This window comes from Macaca fascicularis, chromosome 5 (assembly GCF_037993035.2).
Source record: "Macaca fascicularis isolate 582-1 chromosome 5, T2T-MFA8v1.1".
Lineage (NCBI taxonomy): Eukaryota > Metazoa > Chordata > Mammalia > Primates > Cercopithecidae > Macaca > Macaca fascicularis.
In genome coordinates, this window is record NC_088379.1 from 59,570,667 (window position 1) to 59,590,337 (window position 19,671).

General features: G+C 36.4%; 1 protein-coding gene across 10 annotated transcripts in view; it reads right to left on the reverse strand.

The window, feature by feature from the left end:
- Positions 1-19,671, reverse strand: part of MTHFD2L (methylenetetrahydrofolate dehydrogenase (NADP+ dependent) 2 like) — a 186,423-nt gene that overhangs the window by 7,895 nt on the left and 158,857 nt on the right. For 8 of the 10 annotated variants that reach the window (XR_001490778.4, XR_012434867.1, XM_065545094.1 and 5 more), the window contains one exon: positions 18,091-18,216. The exons of the other annotated variants lie outside the window; for them this stretch is intronic. Coding sequence is in view for 6 of the 8 variants with exons in the window: in XM_065545094.1 (XP_065401166.1) it covers positions 18,091-18,216 (126 nt within the window). In the remaining 2 variants the exon portion in view is untranslated. The remainder of the gene's footprint in view (positions 1-18,090; positions 18,217-19,671) is intronic. 10 annotated transcript variants of the gene reach the window in all.

A 19,671-nucleotide genomic window follows, 5' to 3' on the forward strand; every position in this document is an offset into this window, starting at 1 on the left:
CCTTTTACAATTAGCTCATATAGGCTTCTGCATGAATCAAAATCAATAGATGTTGTCTATATCTTTAGTATTATTTTTGCACAACTTATGTCGTCCTTTTGGAAGATGATTTGTGGAATTTGCCTTTACTTTATTTGAAGTGAACAGTACATTGGAATAATTTTTTAAATTAGAGGAGAAGCAAAGGAATAATATTGCTTTACTTGAAGAAAGGTCCAGTAAGCTTAAATATATCACAAATATATATAGTTAACATGTGTTATGAATTTTCTGATGGCATGTTAGAAAGAAAAGATAAGAATACTGTGATTTGGAAGGTAATATTTCAGTTTTTCAGACAGCCTCTCTATACAGAAAGCACAACCTTTCCATTGCCACATTTACATCTAATGCATTCTATTCTGTACAAACATTAGAATGGGTCAATAGTCATTCAACAAATAGCTATGAATTTTTAGTCCTTTCTTCCTTTGCTCTAACTGTTCCTTCTACTCGGATCATTATTCCATCTTATCCAAACAAGAAACTCATTATTTTTTGAAAGCCAATGAAACGTCACCTGTCTATAATTTTCCTGAAAAACTCATTCCTCCAGTGTTGAATCGAAAGTCCCACCATCTATATTTCCAATAATTTTATACCTACCTCCATTATGGAACTTAATACACTGTGCACTGTCTGTTCCCTTAACTAGACACCAGCGTCTAGAAGGCAGAAGCCAAGTCACTGTGGTGGTTGTTTTTAATTCTTAGAAGGTGCACAGCTTAGGCACTCAGCAGATTTTGAGAAAGTGAACCTAAATTGCCCTTACTTAAAATCTAAAATCAATTGGCAGAAATGTGCTTTTGACTGGATGTAAACGATATCAATTTAGTTTAAGCTAATTTACTGAAAAACTCGAGCTACTCATTTTGCTTTAGGGTGATAAACTGCATTTTCTACTTTTCAATAAGCTGACTTAATGGCCTGAGAAATGCCTTCCAGGACCTTTTCTCAAGCATTGGAGAAGCAATGCCTTTAAAACTTGGCAGGTCTTTAGAAGAAACATTTATACTCCTCCCCCTCCTCCTCCTCCTCCTCCCCCCCCTCCCTCCCCCTCCCCCTCCTCCTCCTCCTACTCCTCCTCCCCCCCTCCTCCTCCTCCTCCTTACCATACGACTACTATTTATACTACTACTACCATTTATACTAATAGAACATAAAGTCATATATTTGTAAAGCACTAACTCTGAAATATTCATATATAAAAATAAAATTCTGCTAAATAATATGGGAAAGTAAAAATCAAGTACAAATTGAATCTTCAATGGAAAACAAAATGATTTATTTCAAAATTTAAAAGTGGCATACAATTTATTATATCAGAAAATCTATTGTGGGTATAAAATTATTTTTATATAGTTTGGTTTCTAACTTCGAAAGGTAAAATGGCTTTGATATTATTTGTCTATGAAAAAATAGTAAAACACATAGCTACTATCAATTGAATACCTATTAATTACTTGCCAAGAATTATATACATTGTTTTAATAATTAATATTTAATTATTTCCTTTTAATAGATGAGGAAACTGTGGCTCAGTGAAGTTACAGTGACTTATCACTCTCCTATATGGTAGAGACATTATTCACAGCCAGGTTTGAAATATTCTATAATTCCATACTTTCACCCCATTCCAATGCAACTGTATTATCATGACCTGAACAAGTAGAAAAGTCCAAAGAATGGCTCAAGTGCCAGAAATTAACTCAGTTTTCTCAAAGTGTTAGCAGGATATTCTGGAAAAAAGAAATGAAGAGGAAAAGGTTCTAATATATTAATTTTCCAACATTTTGACTATGAGTTCCCATAGCTCATCATCTCTGAACTACATATTACACTTTAAATTACACAGCTGGCTTAGCAGTTGGAGTCACTTTATTCCTGGTGTCAGATCAGATAAACCACTGGTCTGCTCAGGCATCATTATCTTCCTCCTCCCAATTATGTTTTTCAGACAACATGCTTACTACTGCATTCTTTTGCTCAAAAAGTGAGGTTTGAGTAGAGGAGGAGGGAATGTGAATGAGATACTGCATGAAATAATATCTGCCTGAAATTTTTTTAGCTCAGTGTCTGCATTTTTGCATACTTTGCTGGTGGAAACCAACACACATTCACCGTGTCCTGCCTATCAGTTTTCATAGAATTAGACTATGTAAGGCGTAATAGGTCTTCACCTGACCTGGGCTAGGGCTTCTCTGAACATTAATAAACATATAGTAGCATCAATAGAGACCTGAAAATTATTCACGAGGCAGAAGATTATAATATCATTGTAAACACACCTTGTTATTCAAATACTTGCTTTAATCTTTTTTTTTTGTTTTTGAAATAAAGTATATGGATATGAAGATTAAACCCTGTACATGCTCATGAGAGACAGAGTGATTAATCTGACTTTAGAAAACACATATTAGGTTTCTATTCCTTTTGATTTGACTTTCATGAGTATCTACGTCTGAGAAAGAAATAATAAGCTTATCTGCTGCTGGCTAGTGTTAATATATTCTTTGTCTATTTACATAAGGATCAGGATACAGAAGTAAGTGATCTCTCAAGAAATGTGGGGAGTTATTGGCAAGTGCCAGTGGATACAGATGTCAATGCTTAACAAAAATTGTCTACTCTAATGATTTTGCATAATATCTCAGGGCAATCCTAAGCAACACATTTATGAAATACTGAAGGTGGCTTATGTGCTAAAATTAGTCATGTGAGAAAGAATTACATTTTATTCATATTCGATGCTCTGAAAAGCATTTTCCCCAATCATGTCTGAAAGAGAGCAAGGTAACAAGCATTACATCACCAGAATAACCTCTCATTGGCTATTCTTTCCCTGAGGGCAGACAAAGGTTTGCACTTAGTTGAAGATGATGCTTTTAAATATTAATCCTATTATGTGTAGAGAAAAGGTGTTCTACCTGCTCCATTAAAGAAAAATATAGAAGCATTATAGGACACTAATTTCCTTCAGCGACTTAATTTACTGTGGGTGTAGGTGTGAGGGCATATGTGTGTCTGTTTAAGGGAATTCCAGAAGTTCAGTATATATGGGAATCAGGTACGAGATCTTGATTGATATCAGCCCTTTCATATGAGATTAATGAACACATATGGTAAAACCAGGCTTAGATTCAATTTCATAAAATCAACGTGATTTTAGACCTACTGAAACTATTTGACAATTGAGACAAATAAACAATCACCAAATCCTGTTGTCCACATTAAACTTGCTCTGGAGAATGAGACTTAGATGAAAATGACATGGAAATGTTTAAAGTAAGTTCCTGAAAATAAGAATGTTTTATTATTCTTATAATAAATATAAATAATTATCATAATAATTTATTTGGATGATCTCTTTGCAAACTTCAGACTCTGTAAAGTAATTCCATAGATTTCCTTGAAAGTGCTATAACTTTGTCAGCAAGATTAAGAACGTTAGGGTGTGTGTTCAGTTGTAGAGAAATAAAAGAGATTTAAAATCATCCATTTGGGATGTAAGATTTGCCTTTGTACATACTATTCTCTTTGTCTAACATGCCCTTCTTTCACTTTTCCAGTTGATGAATATTTATTCTTCCTTCTCAGATCCAGGGTAAATGTCACTTTCTTTGTGGAGCCTGTTAACTCCCCAGGCTAAGTTAACTGTTCATTCATGTATCAGTGAGACTTAGTAGAGTGATTTTCAATTTGCATTCATAGAGCATATTGGAATCTCTTGTGAGATTAAGTCATACTGCATATGCCTCCTCCTACCCCAATATTGCACATTGTCAGTATGCACCACTGAGAATTAATGTTTGAAGTGAGAGGTATTTCTAATAGTGGGAAGGGAATGTTATACATATAAATGGGATGGAGAAAATTTAAAATCTGGTTGGAATTCACTGCGGTACTATGGCTACTTTACATGATGGCCTCAGGTTCCCAGGAAAGTACCAGTCAAACCCCAATGTGCAAATGGTTTTCACACTTCTGCTTACATAAGAGTTGTTAATGTGCCATCGACCAAGGCAGGGCACATGATCAAGTTGAAATTCAAAGACTTGGAGTAAGAACAGTGGCCAAGTCACCCAGCAAAGGGGGCATACACATGGGGACAAAATAAATGTATGGCCATTTTTTATAATCTACTATAGTAGCCTCTTGGCTCCCAGTCCACCATGTCAGCCATATAATTTGCTGCCAGTGTTATTCTTTAAAACACAGATTTGATTATCTTAGCTTATAAACATTTGATGGATCTTCACTGTCTCTAGGATAAAATATAAATTCTTTGTTATGGCAATCAAGGTCTTTTATCTTCTGACCCAACATCTTTATTTTGTATCATTTTCTAGCCCTATACTCAATTAGTCACTGTTCCCACACATGCCATAAACTGGACCAGATAGATTCATAACAAATATTCCTTGAGCAAGATTCATAACAAATATTCCTTGAGCAAGACATAGTTACTGCCTTGTGGAGCTTTTAGCCTAGTTGGGAAAATGGACATTAAAAAGGCAATTGCCTAAATAATAATTGAGCTACGGCAGTGATGTGTGCTACACATGAAATGTGTGCTGCACTGTGAAGGTGTCAAGAGGATCTGGGTCTGAACAGCACTGTGTATTCATGTGGCATATCCATGCCAAGTTTTTCCATGGGAAGAGAGAGGTGTAGAATAGACAGTGTTCTGTGTAGGGGAGACAATGTGATAAAGGTGGCAAGAAGCTTCCCTCAGGTAGAAAGCAGCCTGAACTCTCGGAAACACTGTAAGAAGGCCAGTATAGCTGAGATGTAGGAGTAAAGCAGAGTTGCAGGAGATGACATGGAAGAGATAGGCAGTGTCTGGTTATGTAGAGACTCATAAAAAATATCAAGCATTTTGCATATTAACTTAAGAGCAATGGTTAAAGTATTTTTAACATTTAGAAAAACATATTTTGAGGCAGCATAAAATTAAATGAAGAAACTGTTCTGTGTTTGCACATTTCTCTAATGAAGTGAGTTTAATATCTGGGGTGAAAGGAAAGGAGATAAACACAAAAATTACAAAATAAATTGAGATTCTAAGGTGGGAATAAATTCAGGCTTTTGTAGGAGTACCTCAAAGAGAAAATATAAATCAGATATGGGGATCAGAGAAATATTGTAAAGTTGCAGAAAAGCTGCAAGATTAATGGACACCTGAGCAGGGAAGAAAGGGAGAGAGAAAGCAATGCAGACACAGGGAAGAGTAAAAGCAAAAGTGGGCTGGATTTGACAATAAATCTAATATAATGGAGGAGGTAAAATGAGTTCATTATGACCAAAGCACATGATGAAAACAGCGAGAAGAGAGAGAGAAGCCTGGGGAGGTGGTCATGGGCACATGGGGTCAAGAAACTTAGGTTGGGTGATGGTAGCTGTAGTTACTGTGTTCAGGGTGAATAAGCTTTTTAAAGAGTCTTTCATGAATAAACTTGGCTATTTACATATTTAGGAGTGATCTTTTGTAATATGAAAAACTTGTGAGAAAAATGTATACTACTAAATAATTTTAGAAGAAAGTAGTAAAGGAGAAATTCATCTTGCATTTTCATAAAGTTTCAGGCTATTGCATGCCACTAAATCATTACTCAAGAAATCCTCTTTCAGCCTGGCATGCATGTCTAATCTGTGTTCTCTCTTCTCCCCTATGTGGCTGATGACTTCCCCCTCTACGTTATTGGCTTCAGATTTCTAAAAGGAAGAACTAAGACTTGGCTTGACATCATTTACATTATTCTTACTTGAAGACAACCATTTTTCAACGTCAGTATAAGAACAATAGGTACAGGGCAGAGGCTCTTTCATATTTAAAATTTGAGGTGATGACAGAGATAATGGAATAAACTAATCATCCAGTTTTTATGAACGCCTCCAAAAAAATCCAAGGGTGGCATAGATGACAGGGTGCATAAAATTTACTCATGAAGGATACTAATAGCAACATAAAGGACACTAAAATGCCCTTTAAAATCTTAAGTAAGAATAAAATAGAAAGTATGTGGTCATGAATCTTTTGGCACCATCAATCCATCCTTCACGACAGGGTGTTTCCAGCTGGTGTGTTCTGTCATTGCTTCATTTGGAAACTTTATGTTCTCAGGTTCCCAGGGTCAAGAACCGAACAATTCAGATTCTTATTTAAGATACTTGGTTGGAATACTCTCTAATTCCTTGGCAAATAGTAAATTTCTACTTCAGTAGATTATACATACTCCAAAGATCCCAAATAATGGCATTTCCAGATGTATCTAAACAGAATTAATTTTGCTAGTATATTTTTGAAATTGTATATTCTGGCAAAGTTAAAGAATACATTTGTGCTCTATAAATTTATTTTTGGAGTGGAGAAAGAAGAACTGATGTCTCATGTTCCTATAGTATTGTTTTATTTGTCTTTCTATTTTGTCTGATCCACTGTCTCTTTTAAAGAAGTACTCTATGGCCCATGTCAGTTCTCCACAATGCTATAATTATTTTTTAAAATCAACACCCTCCCCCAAAAAGAAGATGGATGATTCTTTATCTGTGGCAAGGCAGCAGAACAAAAATTTCTTGCTTCTCTCATGTGAATTTCATCTTCCTGGTATACATATGTAATTGTCTAAATTAAATGCTTGAAGAATTTTCCCATGCTTCTAAATGCAAGCCACTTAAGCGTAGCCTCTCAAACATCCACTCTAATGAAGGGGAGACAAGCTTCAGGAAAATGAAGTACAGGAATAACAACCAGAAAAACCTGAATGACATAGGACGGGAGAAATAGTATGACTCAGGAGATAATACAGAAAACACTCCACTTTCTCATATGGTTGATAGAAAAATGACACTTAAAAACATGGTGAACCAGAAAGCAAAGGGCTCCTCAACAAGTCAGTAGTTTGACACTAAACTTGGAAGGTAACCAGGAATCAAGTGCTCCAAAGGGAATTTACTATATTTCTTCTTACATTCATCTGGTTGCTGAATCTTTAGGCTTCTACAAGTTTTTTAAATATATTGAGATGTTCATTATCATGGCATCCTGTGGTCAGTAATGAAATAGAGAGGATTATTGCCCTAATGTGGTAGAAATGTATGAGACTGATCTATATTTCTGTACAAATTGTGTTGACTTCATTACCTTGGTAAGCTGTACCTACAAGGACTTCTCTCAACTATTTACTTTGCAACTTGTATTTGTAGGGTGGCTAAGTTTTATTTTCCTTTATATTAAGTTAAATATATATCTGGTAATATATGTTATAGATGTATACCATCATTCTCAGCAAACTAACACAGGAACAGAAAACTAAACACTGCATGTTCTCACTCATAAGTGGGAGTTGAACAATGAGAACACATGGACACAGGGAGGGGAATATCACATACTGGGGCCTGTTGGCAGGTGGAGGGCAAGAGGAGGGATAGCATTTGGAGAAATACTTAATGTAGACAATGGGTTGATGGGTGCATCCAGCCACCATGGCGCGTGTATATCTATGTAACAAACCTGCACTTTCTGCACATGTACCCCAGAGCTTAAAGTATAATAATTTAAAAACCTATTCAAAAAAACCATAAAAAAAGAAAAAACATACCACTCACACCACTTAGAAAAAAAATACCACTCATACCACTTAGAAGACAATTAGTGGAACCAAATAGCAAGTCAGTCACCTGGAGAGAGTTTGAAATTGCTTTCTGTGAACTCTAGCTATGACATATCAGTGAAACCTTCTTTCTCACCATGGATGCTGCCAGCTGTCATTGTCAGATTCTATTTTAGTAGGCAGGAGTAACAATACTGCCTTGATATTTCTGGTAGTTCTATTGAGAGCTGGGAAAATTACTAAAAATATCTCCCTTTCATGATGTCTTTAAAAATACAAGATCATCATACACTCTTGTCATCCTCTCCAATCCTTTCCTCTACCCCCAATCCCTTTTTCCTCAAGTCACTGAACATTCGTATCAGAGTGGCAAATCTGTAAACTAGATAAAGCTTTCTGGAGTATCTTCCAAATCTCTTGGCAGGGCCTTAATTTCTATAGTCTGCCATAATCAACCCAAGATAGGAGAAGATAAAAATCTCCCTTCCGTACGTAGTTGGTCTTAATATGGATCACTGAGAAACAACTATTAAAAACAAACAAACAAACAAACAACAACAACAAAAAAACAACTCATCACAGTTCAAGCAAAGAAGAAAAACTTGCAGAGGTATTAGTCACCTCTCTTGTTCCTATGAAAGTATTTTTTGTGTCTCAACTTTAACTCTTCTCTACAAAGGTAGATGATCCAATGTCAAGGACATTCTACTAAATAGAGGTCTCTAGAAGTTGACTTGATTTCAAAGCCCTAGACTTCACAGTAAATATTCTGTCCATGTTGTAAGCCACAATGGAGGCAGCTGGCTTACTGATGATAGGAATCTCATAGTGACCATCAGTGGTTCTACCTGTTTCGTGAAATGATCTGTGTGGATTCTATGATCACAGTGTTAATAATAATCTCCCAGAGGGGCTTTTACAGTGTTCATCAACTTTTCTAAATGATTGGAACAAGTTACCTCTGGGTTAAAGTATAAGATCTTCTCTTATAGTAAAAGCTAGAGCTTTGAACTACTTTATAATTATCTACCACAAAATGTAGATGTTTTGAGTCAGACTGATTAGCCATATCATCAAACTAAATGATTGACACTGAAAACTGAGGTGGTTGGGAGTCACTTTAATTTGGTTCTTTGTAATCACAGATTAATAGTTTTGTGAAAGTGATACAATTAAAAACCATCCTTGTTTACTTAGAAACTGATTATATACACGTACTTTCCCATGTTGTAGAACACACAATTGGGAGTAAGCAGTGCCTAAACTACTTTCCAAATAAGCTTACTTTGCATAATCTGGAAAACATAAATTCCGGGTGTACACCCGGAATTATTTGTTGTGTGCACGATACACCAGGACCTCAAATAGTGCCTAGTATGAAGCAGCACTCACAAAATATGTGCTGAGTAAATCAATGAAGAATCAATGGATGTATCATTAATGAATATGTGTTGTTGAATTAATGATGTATTTGCTGTTACTCTGCAAGAAAGCTTTTGTTCCCATTAAGTTAACTTGAGGGGAGTATTTCTGTAATGTAAGAATGATACCATAGGTTTTTAAATACAGAGAATGTTCATACAGATAACCAGTGGCCTGAATAAGAAGGCTGAAATCTGGTGTGGGACAGAGATATAAAAGAAATGGGCCAGACACGATAGCTCACGCCTGTAATTCCAGCACTTTGGGAGGCCGAGGAGGGCAGATCACGAGGTTAGGAGATCAAGACCATCCTGGCCAACATGGTGAAACCCTGTCTCTACTAAAAATGCAAAAATTAGCTGGGTGTGGTAAGTGTATCTGTAGTCCCAGCTACTCAGGAGGCTGAGGCAGGAGAATTGTTCCCACCCGGGAGGTGGAGGCTGCAGTGAGCTGAGATTGCACCACTGCACTCCGGCCTGGGTGACAGAGTGAGACTCCATCTCAAAAATAAATAAATAAATAAATAAATAAATAAATAAATAAATAAAGGAAAAATAAATGTAAGATAGGAAGCTAACCTTACAGAGGCATCCAATCTAGTTAGGAATAACTAAGTAAAAGTGAAAGGATAGGATTAAGAGCAAGATGAGTAAGGCAAATGAAACCTGTAAGGAGAGTCTGGAAAAGATGGGAATAAGCATGAGTGCTTTAAAGTTGATTCATATAAGAGTTGGGCAAAGAACAGACTACACTGGAAGAGAGTTTAGGCCAGAAAAGTAATGAGGAGGATGGTGGTAATTGAAGTGTGAAGTTGTATACTTCTGGGTTAGTAGTTTAGTGGGAATGGAGAGAAAACGTGAGCAATGTGTGCTCGCTCGTACACACACACACACACACACACACACACACACACACACAGTTTTTCACCAGGCATTATGCTTGGCAATTCACCTACATTAACTAGCTTATGTAAGGTGATTATTTCATTTAATCTTCACAACAACTTTATAAGATAGAATTATCACAATTTTTCAGATGATATAATTGAGTCTCAGAGTGGTGAAATGATTTACCTAAGATCACAATTGTTTTAAGCAGTAGAGTTGGGATTCAAATCCAAGTTAGCTTGACTCCAAAGCATAGTCTTTTATGAAAGGTTGAACATAATACAAAAAGAGCAGGGAGTAAAAGATGAATCCAGACTTTCAAATGCAGAGCATTAAAAGAAAACATAAACGGAAAGCTGCTTACAAAGCACTCCAGCGGTTTTCACCCCATCTCTAGTAATTTCTCAGGAGAATGATACTGAGCTTCTATTTAATTCCAAACCCTTTCCTGACCTTATGTTTGACTATTGGGTTGGAATTTTGAGGAATGGTTTGGCCAGATGGAGTCTCAAATTAAAAGGTCCCTTTATAGGGGAGATTTCCTGCCTGGTGGAGATTCTTTTGAAAAATTCAAAGTAAGGCACCAGATATTTGGGGAAAATTCACAATTGTATACAATATCATACTTCCCTTTTTCAACAGACCACGTTGGGCCTGCTATTGAGCACATAAAGCCTTTTATAATGTTTCCTCCTTTCCTTTGATTCTCTGTTCCCTCTACCAGGAAAGAGCCCCTTCCTCTCTTTTGCCCATTCTCTACCCTAAATACGCATACTTGAGTAAAATTCATCTCAAGAGGATTCCAGAACTGGCGCCTCCACTCTTGCTTATTCCAAAATCCTTTGAGTCATACTTGATTGATTCTTCTCTTTCCCTCATATCTAATTGTTTAACCAATCATTTCAACTCTCCTTTAAAATTATATCTACCATCTAACCACCGCTTAACATCTTCACCCATTATAAGCTGCTCCACGCCCCATCATTTCTTACTTGGATAATTACAATAGCTTCTTAACAGCTATCCCTATTTATACCCTTAACCTCTATACAGCCTGTGTGTCATTCAGTAGCCACAGTGCGTTGTTAAAATACAAGCCAAATGTCATTTCTTTGCCCCAAATCCTCCAATGGATTTTCACTGCCTTAGAGTAAAATCCAAATATACTTCCTTGGTCTATAAGACAGGATTGCTGCTACCTCTTTGACTTTATTCTCTATCACTCGCTTCCTTACTTACTGTTTCAGTTACAATGGCCCCCTTGCAGATCATAAAAACCACCAAGCAGGCCCTCCTCAGGGTCTTTGCATTTGCTTCTCCACTTGCCTGGAATGCTGCTCCCTCACCTGTCCACATGACTCCCTTCTTTGTTTGTTCAGGTTAGCATAAGCCTTCCCTGACCACCCTTTCTAAGAAACTCAATGCCATCATTCTCTAGCCCTCTTAGTTTGTTTTATTTTTGTATCACTAAGACACTGCCTTGTTACATAGATATGTATGTATTTGTTTATTATCTGTCTCCTCTAACCAAAATGGAAGCTACTGGTGGGTAAGTACTTTGTCTCTTTAGGTCACTGTTGTATCCCAAGTGACTATAAAAATGCCTGACACATAGCAAATGCTTAATAGCATTGAACAACTAAATGAATGAACCAAATTTGAAGCATCTGAAGGGCTACCCTAAAAACAGTAATAATTAAGAGACTGAAAATAATCCAGTGAAGATAGAGATATAAAAAATGAAAGTCACAAAGGGACCTGACACAACTGTCAAAATTGTATAACATGGTCAAAAAGTATCAAATCTCTATCAATGATTGAATAATAAACAGTTTAGTTAGAATTAAAGACATTTAGGTGAAGTTGTAATACTTGCACAAATTTTATTGCAAATCTGTGTATCTAAGATCTATGGAAAGCTCAGGGTAAGATTTGAGCCAAGATATAACTTCAGTGACACCAGGATTTCATCATAACCCCAGAAAAAAGTTAGTAAGTGGAGTATGCTTTGAAACCAATTAGAAAGCAATCATACAATGATGAGATAGTTCCCTGAGGTTTTCAGAACAAAATGAATTCAGATAGGTAAGCTGAATGATATGTGGATATTATAATAAAAAAGATAAATAAATATCTTTCTTTTCTATCCTAAGTAAGAGATTAGTCTTCAAGTTCTTATGTAAATGGTAGATTATTATTTACCAAAGTATAGCCTCCCATTCAGCGACTATGGATTCCACATCCCTTGTACTCCACACATGACTACATTCGGGTCTGTAGAAAGCTAGCAGATGTGATGCATGTACCTTCTAGTTGAACTTTATTAAAGATGGATTTTCTTGTTCTGGGCTCTCTCTTTCACTTTTCCTTAGAAGATAACATAAATGAAGAGGCAATTCAACTTCAACCACGTGGATAAGGACAACACTCAGGTGGAACGATGTTATGGGATGAATTGCATCCCCTCTAAATTCAGATGTTGAAGTCTTAACCCCAGTACCTCAGAATGTGACTGTTTCCGGAGACATGGTCTTTAAAAATAAAATTAAGTTAAAATGAGGTCATTAGCATGGGGTCTAATCCAACCTTCTAAGAAGAGGAAACTTGGACATAGACACACACAGAGGGAAGACAATGAGAAGACACAGGGAGAAAATGGCCATCTACCTGGCAAGGTTGCCTCAGAAGAAACAACCCTACGAATCCCCTGATCCTGGACTTTCAGCCTCTAGAATTTTAAGAAGTAAATTTCTGTTGTATAAACCATTCTGTCTGTGGTACTTTGTTATGGCAGCTATGGCAAACTAATAGAAACAGTAGGATAGGAGAAAACAGTATCCCTGAATGATGCATAGCTGCCTAACTCCATTGACTGCCTCCCTAATTCAGACTTTCGTGGGAAATAGCAAAATTATCTTTTTTTTCAGACACAGTCTCACTGTGTCACCTAGGCTAGAGTGCAGTGGCACAATCTTGGCTCACTGCAACCTCTGCCTCCCGGGTTTAAGCAATTCTCCTTCATCAGCCTCTTGAGTAGCTGGGATTACAGGAGTGCGCCACCACATCCAGCGAATTTTTGTATTTTTAGTAGAGGCGGGGTTTCACCACATTGGCCAGACTGGTCCCCAACTCCTGCACTCAAGTGATCCACCTGCCTCCGTCTCCCAAAGTGTTGGGATTACAGGTGTGAGCCACCATGCCTGGCTAGCCAAATTATCTTGGCTATGCATTTTGGTTTCCCTTTGTTACAGCCCTTCACCTATACTCAAGTATAATACTTAAAAGGAAAAAAAAGGAAACAACCTAAGAGTTTAACAATAGAGAAAGGGTGAACCAAATAATGATATATTCACTGAACATAACCATAAACCAGAACCTCAGCAAGGCAAATCAGTAAAACAAGTTTAAGTGCATAAGTCATATATATTCCTCAAACTATATAGTTGATGCATACATAAAATATCTGGAAGCAACTTTAGTACAAAATATAATGATAATGTCAGTTGCGTTAGAGGAGTAGACATTCTTTTCCATAAAGTGTGACTTCTTTACTTTTGTAATTTAAACCAGTGTCATCAACAATATAATGTACCTTTACATTAGACTTACCACCTTTACAAAGACTTATCACTTTAAATCTTACTATCCAATTATGTTAAGACAGTAGAGAGACGAAAGTCACTCTTAGACATTAATCTCATCTATTTTGATTTTAACAAAAATGCCTACATGCCATTTCTCTTTCCTATCTTTTTGCTTTCTTTACAACACCAATTCTTTCTTGTCTTATTTTATTCCTTGTTTTAGTATAAACCAATGAGTGGAAAAGCATTGTCAGAGTTGGAAGACAGGGAGGAGAGATGGCAGACAACAGGGAATAGACACTCCAGTTCTTCTTATTCCACCTCAATCCCTGCAGGAAGCATCATAAAATTGAAGCAAAGCTACTAAAGCTTCAAAAGTGTAGAGAAATGTCTTTGTGTTAGTTATGAGAAATAAATGAGGCCCGAGAATTCACCTATAAGAGCACGGTTAATTGAATTAACAGCATGGAAGTAATTAATTAGACTGTTCAGCTGAACAAATCCATTTGATGAATTAAGAACAGTACAATTACGAGTTTTTGAGCCTAGAACTATACACTATTTTCCGATGTATTATTCATAAGAAGCTATTTACTACTCATAGCACATAATCTCATTTATATCTTTTGAGAATACAGCCGTCTTTGTCAGAAGTGTATGAAGTTTCTTTCAAAGCTACAATAGAAAATGGTTTAAAAAAAATGCCCATGAAAGTAGGTATACCTAAATGTAAAAAGTAATAATCTATATAGCAAATATAAATTTATAAATTAATAGATTATTCACTGTATGATTATTAGTAATGAAAAATAATTCTTAGACATGCAAAATAATTTTATCACAGATGCTTTTAAATACTGTTTCTTCTTTTAATGTCATAAGTTAGGAGGGAGGAAGTATGTTCAAGTAACAGAAGAGGAATGTTAAGCGTTTGTCAGAAGCTGGACATATTGATGAACTGTCAAGTTCTTAATTGGAAATCAATACAAAACAAAATAGCACTTCAATTTAGTAATAACTTTAAAGCCCTATTTATTTCCCAAAACATCCAGAGAGGCATGGCATTGCAGGAAAGGCCTAACTTGGATATGTGTTGAGGAAAAGAACATACTGGTTGGCAAGGTGCTTAGCACACATTACCTTCCACAGTGAACAACCTACCTGGACAGTAATAGTAATAGTGAGAAACTGTAACCAAACAACTGAATAATCATGTAGTAGAAGTGATTATGGCATTGGATATTGATTTGAACTATATGATCACTAATTTTATGAGACTTAATTGGACACAGAGAAAAATACAGGCAGTGCTCAATTTTCACAGGGGTGTAAGACCACAAAGATGACTGTTGAAACAGTGCAAAGCAATTTTAATAGTCAATGGGAGAAATTATATTTGTTTAGTGACCTTTAAAATTATTTTGTCAAAACATTAAAAGTTCTCTTACTGTGTTTTATAAATATATAGTGGATAAAAATAACAGTAAAATTAATATTACTGATAATAGTAAAACAAATATTACTATTTACTAGTAGTAAAACTAATAGTAAAACTAGTATCCACTAATAGTAAAACTACTAGCAAAATTAAACTAATATTTAAAAAAAGAATGCAACTTAAAATGCTGAAAACATTGAGAACTGAACTGTTTTTTTCTCTGTAAACATTTTGCGAAGTATAGTTTGAATGGTTCTTGCCTTTTCTTGGTCATACAACTGATGATTAGGAGCAAGCATCTTTTCTATGCCTTGGTGAACTGGCAGATTCCTTTCTAAGTATGAATCAGCTTCCAACATTTTATCCTTTGCCCTTTCAATGGCATGAAATTTCTCTGCAGTTTCCTTTAATGTGAAGTTTTTTACATCCTCTGGGACATTGCCATCCTTTCCATCACAGCCATTTTGCTCATTTATGTAGATAAATCACTCCCATCAATGTTATCTACTTTAACTGGGTCACCCAGTTTTCTTTACTAATGAAACAAATATTTCTGCAAGGACAATTTACTTCAACGATTGATTTTATCTACATCTATTTTGTTTATCTTGGCTATAGTTATAGTGAAACTTTTCACCGATACTCACAAAGCAGCCACCACAATTTCCCTGTGGCAATTTGAAGCCAAATGTTACTTACGAGTTTTGTAGCATAACCCATCTTAAAGTTCTTCCCTCTCAGTTGGGGGATCATCCCTCACCTCAGGTTAAGTCCTGATGAACAACTTGAAGAGCAACATGTCAAAACCTATCACTTGCCTGCTCCTATGGGTGGCTGAGTCATGGCCTCACTGGCAAAGCCTTCTTTACCAAGTCCAGGTCCTCATTAGTACTCTGGCTCCATGAACCAGCAAGCTGGCAAGCTAGATACAACTAATAATATGGGTGTCTTTTATGATAGGATTAGAAAATCTTGACCTTCCAGGTGAAAGTTTCTGTGCTTTTACATGATTATTTGGTAATGCTCTGTTGGATGTCCAAGATACCTCAAACAGCAGAGCTGAATGGAGCCACTAATATAATTGCTATCATTTAACTGATAACACTGACAGCTAGTGAGGTGGTAAAGCTATAGGGCAACAGGCTAGGTCTCCCAGCCCTGTTCATCTCATATCTTTGTCTCTTTTCCATTTCCTTTTTAAATGTTTTATATATACTTAGATACACAGAACTACAACTTGATTTAATAGTCATTACCAAGTTAGACTTCATGTGACATGGAGTATCTATACGTGCTACTAAGTGTACACACCCACCAAAAATGCTTATGTAAAATTTGCTTTCAGAATACTTTTTACTTTCAGCAAAAAACATTCTAACTTAAAAATAAGAAAGCATGGAAGTGATATGAGACCAAAAAAATACTCTATGAGAGAAGAGTCTTATAAAACGTGCTAAACTGAACTGCTGGGTAAGCTTGCCTTACAGGCGGTCAAGGCTGTGAACTGCAAACATCCCTGCTTTTCTTGCCTCAAGCTGGTTATCTCATGTTGTCAATGCCATCTGGGTGCATCACAAATGTGGTAATTTTGCAATGAACGCATAACTATAATGTTATCAAGAAACAGAATGACAGTAAAGAAAATAAATAAGGCCAGGTTTTAAAATAAAATGCACTTTACTCTTTCAAGTTGAGAAATTCAAATAAGTTACTCATATTTGACCTAAGTGACTGAACATGAAAGATTAAATAAATAAATGAGGTCATTCCCTACTGATTTCAGCATGTACACAACACACACACATACATAGGTATACGCATACAGATACACATGTTCATGTCGAGAGCCATCACTGCTAGAATAGAGTTCCAACCATGTCAGGGACGCTATGTATTAGAGCCAATGAGGGCAGCAGTGTTTTCTTTGGTAAGGTACATCTGTACTCTGCTCTTGTTTACACCATTTTGTCTCTAGAATGCATTGTTGCACATATGTGTCCTCAGGGTTTTCTTTTTCTTTTAGGCTCAAATGGCTTACTTGGATCTGGTCCCTGATGTATCTTAGAATCTCACATATATAAGGCCAGTATCCTAGGACACTTCTAACTGCATTTTCTATTTTATTCAACGATATGCTAGAATTTGGGTAAACTCTCAGCTGATGAGCAGGTTCTAAGTGAAAATTCAAAATCTAAATTATTTTTAAAATGGCACCACCCATTCTTTTCAGTTTCCCTGTAAGAAGGGCACACCTATAACTAACGAAGTTCTTGATGTGGCACTGTATTTTTTGGCCAGAATAATCAGTCTTATACAAAAAATATTTCTAACATAAAAATGTCACCACTTGCTTAACCATATTTGTGCCTTCATAGACATCTAAGATTCCTAGGTGACACTGAAAATCTGAATGCAGGTAAACATCTGACAAAGATAATGGAAGTAAAATCAGATTAGAAGGTCAGGCACCTAGAAATACATCAGTCTTGGGGCCCAGTTTCCCCTTTTGTAAAGAGAAGACTGGGTTAGAATTTTTTTTTATTGCTACGTATTTGTTGCCTTATATCTTTCATTGACCACAATAACTAGCATAGTTCCTTTTCTTTATTCTCTCTAAAACACAAGTGAAAAACACTGACTTCAACTATCTAGATAACTATTTAGATCTGAAATATAGTTAAGGTTGGCAGACACATCCTAAGGTGCCTTCTGGCTCTAAGAGTGAATGGCTGAGAATAGAGCATATTTGACTAAGCGTAGAGTAAGATGACAACTCCCAAAATTCAAAACAATGCCCAGGTCTATAAAAGGCCAGCTGTATTCTATCAACAAAAACTGTACTACAAGAAATTTGATCCCTAAACCAAATATTAATGATACAATTAGAAGAGAGGGAGAAAAGGAAGAAAGGAAGGATAAAAGGGAGGGAAAGAGAGAGGGAGGGAGAGAGTAAATATTTAAGTCTGATTGAACTCTTTTCCCTCAGAAGAAAGAGGTGATGATTAATAAGTTAATAATTCCCCCATAAATGAAACTTCTCTATTTTTAAAATATGTAAGGTGGAATTTTTTTAAATCTTCACTTATCAAAAGATATTGGTTTATTACCTTCAAAGTCCACATCTCCAACTAATTTTGTCTTTCCTGTCAGTGGATCACGGACGTAGTTGATACCCACATCAATTACAGCAGCACCTTCTTTAACCATATCAGACGTAATCAACTTTGGAATACCTGAAAACAAAAAGAGTTGTTTGTCCTTCAGCATAACACATGTTTATAAATATGTTTGGTAGGCTTATATATATATACACACACACACATATATATGTGTGTATATATATCTGTGTGTATATATATGTGTGTATATATGTGTGTATAACACACATATATATGTGTGTGTAATACGTTGTTCCTTAAAAAACAGGCCATTGATCATTTCTGATCTGAGAGAAGAACAAAGATGATTAAGGCAGCACATAAGGGCTTCTGAGGATGAAATCCTGCAGGAGTTACCCTCTCACCTCAGAGATCGCTCACCTGACATCGCAGGGATACCTGCTTGAGCAGCATCCTTTTGTATGTCACATACTATGAATGGCATGGGGAGATTGCGGACATGAGACAGGCTCCTGCTGAGGTGTGGTGGAGTGGAGCACAGTGAAAGCAACTTGGAAATTGGAAGGAGGGAAAGAAAGAAAGGGAGGAAGGGAGGGAGGAAGGGAGAGAGATAGAAAGGAAGGGAGGGGGAAAGAAAAGAATGAGGATAATAATAATTCATATTCCCCAGGTTTGTCATAAACAGTAAAGTGCCATACTCATAATGGCATCTCATCAACTCCAAACATGAAGTTCTAAGTGCTATCTTGAGCTTTCATTTTATTTTTTCTTGGTTTCTTTGGATCACGATGTCTGTATGATTCTGAAAGGTGTAATGTATAGTAAGCTCTCCTCACTATTGGTCTGTTCCAGTTTAAAAGACAGATCTACAGAGATCTTATGTCATCATCTATTTCCTGCAATTATTTTAAAATTTTGTTTCAAGTACAACAGTACCGGCTAAGATTAATGTTCCAGTTTTAAAAAAAATAACATTGAACAATCCAACCACAAATTTAGTAGATTAAAGCAACAATTTTTACTATGTCTTATGATTCTGTGGGTTGACTGAGTTCATCTGGATGTATTTAGCTTAGGATCTTTCATGTAATTGGAGTCAGATAGTGTCTGAAGCTAGAGTCATCTAAAGACATGACAGGCTAAAAGGACTCACTTACATGGTTGCAGAGGATGCTTGTGATTGGTTAGGAGCATAGTTAAGGCTGTCAACGGAACACATATGCATGAACTCTCCATGGGGCTTAGTTTCTCACAGACTGGCAGCTGGTTTCCAAGAGTGAGTGTTCCAGGAGACAAGAAGTATTAGTTACCAGCCTCTTAATGCTTGGACCGGGAAACTAGCATAATGTCACTTCTGTCATATACTATTGGTCAAGAAGTAACACAGTCCACTCAGATCAGGAGGAGGAACAGAGACTCCACTTCTCAGTGGGAGGAGAATCAAAGACTCTGTGCTCATCTTTATTATTCTATCACAATGCTTCTGATGGACATGGTGTCTGGTAGGTTATTTGCTCACATTCGGATTCTAGATCTCTTGCGGGAAAAGCCTACCCACTGTGTTGTTAG